General features: G+C 39.9%; 1 protein-coding gene across 1 annotated transcript; it reads left to right on the top strand.

Annotated features, from left to right (window-relative positions):
• The first annotated feature begins 283 nt into the window (after positions 1-283).
• Positions 284-4,911, top strand: LOC106892960 (F-box only protein 5-like). Its single transcript, XM_014950538.1, has 4 exons — positions 284-1,002; positions 1,337-1,427; positions 2,559-2,720; positions 3,857-4,911. The coding sequence occupies exons 1-4, from the start codon at positions 284-286 to the stop codon at positions 4,106-4,108; spliced, it is 1,224 nt and encodes a 407-aa protein (XP_014806024.1). The 3' UTR covers positions 4,109-4,911.
• The last annotated feature ends 3,241 nt before the right edge of the window (positions 4,912-8,152 follow it).

Raw genomic sequence — 8,152 nt, 5'->3', positions numbered from 1 at the left:
CCATTATATGATCCAATCAGTTTCTTGCCCCAGTAATAAGCAGCATAAAGCTCTAATTTTGAGAAGATCTCACATAGATTAAATGTGTGGCTGATCCTTAATTCCACTGGTTCCACTAGTTGTCTGTGTTTTAGACGCTGGAGGGTGAGTTAGATAAAAGCTTAAAATTCATAATACAGAAGGGAGGAGTGATTGGTTCCTTATAAGAAAAAGAACCTGTGATGCAGTTTATGCTGTGTAGTAATTCTGTCCTCCTTGTTTCTTGCAGGATACAAACAGATTAATGAAACCAAACCTTAACCCCTCTTTCAAAATGAAATGCGATTTTGATTGTACGTCTCTTCCTGCTGGGTTTGCACCACTGAAGTCTACTGTGGAGAAAACAAGACTGGAAGAATCCTGCTCCTTGAATTGTAAGGAAGACTTTTGTAAAAGCTGTGCTGAAGAGCATCAGAAAATACTCCTTAGTGACTCATACCATGCGGCCACCAGAAATCTAGACCTTGAAGATGAAGGAAGACCTATACACAACAAAGAAAACAAACAACTAACCCAGACACTTGATGAAGGTATCTATGAAATGGAGGCACTGGAAAACAGTAAATTTAATGAGGACAGTGGTTATTCCTCTATGTTAAGTAACCAATACGCTGATGCAGTAGAACATGACGATAGTATACCTTTGGCTGGGAATCTCTGTGACACACCAAAGCATTGTTTCAAGAACCAAAACCAAGCACAGTTTTCAAAGAAGACTTTGTTGCCGGTAATCCATTATGAAGAAATGATTTGCTCAACTTTGAAAAAAAATGGGAAAAGAAATCTCAAGTCTTGGGCTGTGGTAGACAGAATTGTTTTTAGAGGAAAGGTTGAACTTTGTAACCTAATTGGAAAGAAAATGGGATTAGACACGATAGACATTCTTGCTGAACTCTTCCAAAAGAACCTGAAGCATATATTAGCAAACATCTTAAGGCATCTCGGTGAGATGGATTTAGTAAAGTAAGTATATTGATCTCATTGTATTTCATTGGGAAAATAAGCAACCTAATCAGGTGGCTTAAGAATGCTTTAGATAAGGGGCTTGTGACATTGACAAAGCCAATGATTAGTATTATATATTAGTATATTGAAACATAAACTGGCAATGTAAGCCATGTATAAGCCAAATAGGGACAATCTGTCTTTTTTCCTAGAAGGCAAATTAAAGACTACAACTGTGAACATATCCCACCTTCTACATGAAAGGAAAAGATTGCATAGTTGTTCCTACTATTAAATAAAAAGTTTTTCCCTTTCCTAGGAGGTAACTGATATGTTTGTATTGTCGTTGCAGTTTTGCCAAGGTCAGCACAACATGGCAGAAGATTCTACAGGAAGATAAATGTATTTTCCAAATATATAGTAAAGCTGTGAAAAACCTTTCTGTAAGTTTCTACACTTGTTGGATATTTCAAGCCTTAACCGGTAGTGTCTTTCTGCTATTTCAGGACTCCTCCCAGCCCTAAGAGATCTCAGAAGAGTTTCTTAGATTGAAAACATGGAGTGTCTCTGTGTCCAGTTAGGATGCCTGGTCTCAGGTGTTGCTAGTCACTTCCCTGTTGGGGATCTTCCTCTCAGGTGTTGCTAGTCACTTCCCTGTTGGTGCATAGACTGTCTTTGGATCCCGAGGAAGGTTTACTGAGCAAGATTACCCAGGGAAAGATGCAGGTGTTCTTAAGAGCTTCCACATGTCCTGTGTCACAGAGCAAGGCAGGAAGGAGAGGGTCAGTTCCAGCACTGCCCACTGGGCAAGCCCTCAAGGCTCTCAGCAGAGCTTGCTTAGCTTCAGCATCTCCACTCATGCAGAAGGGAGTGAGACTGAGCGAAACCACTCTGCTGACTGTGCCACGCAACCACAGATCCAACCACACTAGCATTGCACTTTACCAAGGCAGGACTCTTTTAAAACGTTTGGGGTTTTTCTTCCTTAAGAGGCAACGAAACAAGGCTTTGGGTCTGCCACAGAATAAGGTAGTCAACTAGCTTGAATTTTATGAAATATTTTATGATGCTGGTCTGTTGGGATGAAACAGTTGGATGGCACTGAACATTCATTCCATTAAGTTTGATTTGCTCCCTGCCATTGTATGCTTTTCTTAACCTGAACTGCAAACGTAGCTCCTCCCACCAATTCTCTTACTTTTCAGAAAGAAAACTTCAAGCATCCCTATTCAGTGGAAAGAATTAGAAATATTACTTTGTACTTTTAAACATTGCAGTGACGAGGTTACATTCTCTACCTCAATAATTATGTTAATATGAAAGTAAGTTACATTATGTAGTAGAAGATGGTTGGTTTTGATGGTCTGAATTAGGGGTCTGTTCTACGCGTCTATAACAGGAGCAACTGAAAAAGCTAAGATAAAATTAACATACTACTTGGTATGATGCTTTATTATAGGAAGCCTTCTAGGTGGGAGGACAGATCAAAAATAAGTTGTTGACTTCTGTTACACCAAGAATTGGTATCAGATAAGTCTTCTCTCAAATCTTATTCTTCTTTTTCTTTTCATTAGAATGGCGCTAAGGCATCAGAACATGTTGCAACAAGGGAATATGTTCTCTACCGAGCGGCTCTAGCTTCCATTCAGAAAGCAACCCCTCCAAAAAACTTGAGTAAAAAAGGCACCAGATCCAAAGCATCTAAGAATCACAGCAGGCTCATGGAGTTTTCTGAGGTAACTGGTGATTTCCATTCATCTATAATTTCTTGCATGTTGTCTGGCACACGATCAGCTTCTAAGAATATTTCTAAAAGTAGTATCTCCAATTTGAAGTGCTTGTTAGTATGGCTACACTTGGCTTATTGAGTGTATTTTAAGACAATGTCAGAAACTAAGTGGAGAATTGATACATACACTGAGATATTCTAAGTCTTTTTTCTTCTCCGCCCCCCAGGTGACTAGTTGTCCTTAAAATGGCTTAGTGGGGTTCTTCTGGCTTAAATTTTGCATTGGATAAGACATAAAAATGTATTTGTCCTCTTAGTTTCCACTGGCTTATAATGAATCACATGTTTTCCATATAGCAATCCCACAAAAATTATCAATTTTGCTTCAACACTGATATGCAATTATTTTTTAAAAAAACCACAAAGACTAAGTAGTTCTTATTCTTTTAAAATGAACAAATGAATAATTCTCCTGTTCATTCCATGCTGCTTTTTCAACTATTTATCTGACATTAAGTTGGCTTTTTCTAACTACACATTTGTAACGTCACACATTTGGAGTTGTCAACAACAGGTAACAGCATAAGCTTCCCTTCACCTTGTTATTTTTCTGAAGGTTTTGTTTTTCCCATATATGTGAGGGTCTACATTGCAAGAGGGATCTTATAAGACTTTTAAAAAATGTTTATCGAAAGTCATTGTTTGTTAATAAGCAACAGATTTTCTTAACTAGAAAAAAATTTTGCACTCAAGCTCCAAAGTCTGCAAATTGGTGCAGTGAGAGAAGAAAATGTAATTGCACTGGAAAGCATGATCAAGCTGCTCTCATGCAACTGTATAGCACTTTGTACCATTAGGAATCTGAAAGCTGAGCTGTACATTTAGTCTGTCTGTCCTTTAAATTGAAAATTTAAAGAATTTTGAATTGTCTACCTCTATTTCTGTCCAAAGTACCAATAGATCGATTATTCCTGTTCAATCTCCATAAGAATTTGATACAACCAGAATTGGACTAAATTCGTAATTTATCTCTAGAGTAGGAGAAGTCATATGCTTTTGTGGCACTTGGGTAACATCAGGGAATGTTTGGGCTGTGTATTTACCCTCCACTCATGATTTTTCTTTATATGCTTTTTCCAACAGGCTGCCAAGACCTTGAAAAACACCGAAAGCCTTAAAGTCTGCCATCGCTGTGGCTCACCTGCAAAGTACGACTCCTACCTACACAGAGCCACCTGCAGTCGTGAAAGTTGTGGATTAGACTTTTGCACAAAGTGCCTGTGCAGCTACCACAGCTCCAGTGACTGTACAAATAGCAAACCAGTGAAACCCAGCTCCAATCTAGGGCCTCTTCCTGGGACTAAGAAAAGCAAACAGAATCAACGGAGGTTGTGATCCATCCATCCATCCATCCCAGTACAGATACTCAGGTGTCCCATAACAGTTTTTTTTAGGGTATGAACTTATTCACAAAGAAAATCAACAACGACAAAAACCACTTTCTGCTATTCTATATTTAAAAAAAAAACGGGTTCATTTTATTATTTCTCTGTACTATTTGGTCATGTTCAAATTCCTAGGAATCATCACAAATTAAGCATTTTAAAAAAGCCTTACTAACCTCTAAATTTAAAAATTCTGGATATGGATTCTGATAACTTTTTAAATATTTTCCTGACAATTTGTCTATTGTCTTCCAGTCTTCAAAGCACTCCACAATGATATTTAATGAAAGAAAAAAGTTTTGCCACGTAGCCTTCCATGTGTAACCCTAGCAATTCTTGAATGCCAGAATGGGGATGCGTAAATTGTGTTTTATTTAAATATTTACTCATGTTCAAAAGTCTTTTAAAAGCATTTATAGTGAGGATGCCAATTGAGATTAGTGAATTTTATGATAATCTTTTTTCAGGGCTTTGCCTTAATTTTAAATGTGAAAGTTCATAATACCATTTTCTCTGATGGTTTACCTAATAGGAATCTGAAATTGTTGCCCTTGCTTCATTTCTTCATTCAGAAACTGCAGGTTTTCCTTGAGCTTAGGTGAAACCCTTTCCAATTTAAAAAAAGTACTGTATCTTGACTAAAAAAAATACTTTGTCAGTGTTTTCCAAATAGTAGGATTTTTAATATTTGTATATATTTGTAAATACTACTTTAAATATTATTCATGTGTGTCTTGTAAATGTGAAAATAAATTACTGTTCTCAAAAACTTTGTTGGCAAATCTGGACTTCCTATTTGTCATCTTAAAATGTTACATTTCATGCTTGTTTTTCATATCTTCTAGTACATACTTCTTAAAAGTGTTGATTTAACACAGAGGGAATCTCCTGATTTTGTGTAAAACGTACTGAATCCATTCTCATACCGTGTTCCTGCAGCTTACCTAAAGGCTCCTAGCTGTAAGGTTGCTGATAGTTTCTGAACCAATGCATTCCATGGAAAAGTTTGTGTTGACCGAATTTGTGCTGCAGTTGCAGAACCAGCTCACTGTCACATAAGTAAGTCGTTGTGATTCCACAGCAAAGAAAGGCAAGCTTTCAAGAAAAGGACTGATTTCCTGGAAGTGCCCGAGGGTTGGGTGTCTTTTTCTCATTAATATGTAGTCAACAGACTGGGTGGGCAACACTAGGTCCTGCTCCTACAACTGGGAGAGCACTTACACACTGCGTGGCAACTTTTCCTGCACTTGTTAATTTTCCACGTGTGACAGCAGTGGTAGAAAAAGTTGAGCAGCACCTCTAGCGTTCTGCTTTTATGTGGTGAACTTAATCTCCTAACCTGGACCTGAGACTTAAAATAAGAGGCTGGCTGAGTAATATCAAGAGTTTTCATCCATAAATCTGTCATCTGTTTAAATCCGCTGACAGATATGCTCAAGATCTGAGAATGAAAGGTGGAACTCCTCCATCCTTTATAATTACCTGTTCTGGTAATTGGATTATACCACCTTTACCAACCAGTCCTGTAGGCCTGAAGAAGATTGGTATTTGTATAGGAAGTAATAACCCTCAACTACTGGATATTGGTTTCCCCAGTATTGTTTGTGGGACATGGAATAGGCAATGGTCAGGGGTTTGATAGGCCTGCAAAGGCCGTAAGTCTCTTAGTAGGTTGTAGGCTGAGCACAGATAACAGGCCTGCAAAGGCCGTAAGTCTCTTAGTAGGCTGTACGCTGAGCACAGAGAGATAACCAATATTATAAGCAAAAGTTTGTTATGAGATTTTTCATCTACATCTATTGAAATTCCTGTGTCCTGAAGAGCACAGATGCCTTAATGTGATCTGGACAGATACTGCCCTTTAGCACATTGGTTTTGAGAAATGCAGCAGAGGCATCCATGCTCAGACGGGTGTTGCAAAGTATGATACATCTTGAATTAAAATTTGTGTCTGTTTTGGCACCAAATGTGGGCGATACAAACAATAGATTTACTTTTTCAGGTTTTGAGCTTACTAAGGTTAACTATCCACTTCAGTTGGCTTGCACAGAGTGAAGAACAGCTGCTTTTTTTTTTTTTTTCTATGCTTGTTTCCTGTAGAAATTTATCTGCTCGTGTAGAATTTGAAGGAAAGATCCTTGTTACTTCCAGATAAGGGGGAAGAACTGCACTACGTGGCTTCAGTGGTCACAACTGGAGATGAACAATATGAAGAAGGAGACATATTTGTCACTGAGTGATAAGAGGCAACTAATTTCTTCCTGAAACCTTGTTGCAAAGGTGAGATTACCTGACTTCTATTAGAACTTTGGCCAAGCTGGAATGAGTCCATTGCAAACCATTGTGGCTGTTTCTTTCCTCTTGCCCAACCATTTTTATGATCTTACCCTGATCCTCCAACCCTTGCCCTCCCAGCTTGAGTGTTAATAATCAGAATAGACGTTCAAGATTGCAGCCTTCAACAGGTGGGTGTCAGCTCCTTAAGGACCTTGACCTGTTACCAATGCTTGCCGTTTTCTTATGCAAAATTTCTTCGTAGAAGCATGGGGATCTGTGGTGGCCACACGGCTATTTTCTCCTGTATGGTAATCTTGCCCAGCTGTTGAAACCTTGCCCAACAATGCTGAGTACTGGAGCTGTATAAAAACTATGCATCTTGCTGAAAATCACGATTGTTCATCTGATCACAAATAGCTTCAGCAAACTGTGTATGGCAGAAAAAAAACAGAGGACAATCAGTCCCCACCCTGGCATCTACTGCTGAGCAAGAAAGCAGCTCCTTATGGAGAGAGAGGGTGTTGGAAGTTATTACTAGCAAGTGCCCCAACCAGTGCTGAGGAGTGTGATACATGTGTCAAAGGCAGGAATGAAATAATAGGAATAGTAGGGTGCCCCAACCAGTGCTGAGGAGTGTGATACTCCAAAGGCAGGAATGAAATAGAAATAGTAGATGCAGATTGTCCTTAATGGCTGTGCTGAGCCCACCCTGAACCTGCCTTTGATGTGCAATCAACGTGAGTCCTGCCTAAGGCAAGAGCATAGGACCTGCCATATGGAGAGGAGCTGCCCCCAACAGCTACAGCTGTGTTGGCAAAACCACTTTCAGACCCTACAACTGGCAGCCCCAGTGACATTGCAGGAACGTGATAAGCTTCTTACCCACACTACACAGGCCTTTCAGATCTACAGAGGGTGATAAATACCTGCAGGCTGACAGGGTCCCCTCTCTGCCTGGTGCAGCAGAGTACAGATTTCTCCCAGCGCCTTGCTTATCTCCAGGCATGGCTCTGCATGGTGAGGAAAAGGGTGGGATGTTTCTCTGCTCCTGATGTTTCTCTGGTGGCTAGCAGCTGTCTCCCCTGGCCTCAACAACTACGGAGCCAGGATATTCCTTAGCTTCACCCTAGCTGGGAGGCAGGCAGAAGCAGGGGTTTGAGGCTTTCTGAAAACAATACTGAATATCCACATCTTGCAGCTCTTCTCTCTTGCGCTTACGATGTTGCCCTGAAAAACCTGAGGAGCTGCTTCAGGTGCTTACATCTTTCTGCAAAGCCCTAAAGGCAATTTCAGCTGTCCCACCACAGCAACCAGAGGAGCTGGGGAGGTGTCAGATAATGATGATTAGTCCTATTGATAAACTCACTTGTGAAAACAAGGACGAGTTTGCACGCATTTACCAGTGTAAATTATCTTCCAGCAGCAGCCTTTGAGGTTCCTTTGAGGACTGTGGGGCATGGAAGAACCAAAACAGAAAAAAAGACCCTCTTACTTCAACACCAAAACTGCTGGTGCCTTAGCACCTCAGCTGTTCACCTGGGAGGCTGACGTCTAACGCGTGGCAAAAGAGCAGTATGTATCAGATATGCTGTCACTAGCCAAAGGCTCCACCACAAAAAAGTGACATTTTAGCACGCTGAATGTTTTGTTTGACAAAAAAGTTTAAAATTCAAAGTTCTGGCAGCTCTCACTCTCAAGCTCAAAATATTTAAAAGTC

Source organism: Calidris pugnax, unplaced genomic scaffold, assembly GCF_001431845.1.
Source record: "Calidris pugnax isolate Ruff unplaced genomic scaffold, ASM143184v1 scaffold24, whole genome shotgun sequence".
Classification (NCBI taxonomy): Eukaryota; Metazoa; Chordata; class Aves; order Charadriiformes; family Scolopacidae; genus Calidris; species Calidris pugnax.
Note: the sequence above shows the minus strand (reverse complement) of the source record. Positions and strands in the feature narration are given on the sequence as shown.

What these genes read in the sequence shown, in the direction of transcription:
- LOC106892960 (XM_014950538.1), top strand. Translation starts at nt 284, where the DNA reads ATGAAACCAAACCTTAACCCCTCTTTCAAAATGAAATGCGATTTTGAT. An exon ending in GGTGAGATGGATTTAGTAAA is followed by an intron (nt 1,003 to 1,336) that starts GTAAGTATATTG and finishes TTGTCGTTGCAG; the next exon opens with TTTTGCCAAGGTCAGCACAA. An exon ending in AAGCTGTGAAAAACCTTTCT is followed by an intron (nt 1,428 to 2,558) that starts GTAAGTTTCTAC and finishes TCTTTTCATTAG; the next exon opens with AATGGCGCTAAGGCATCAGA.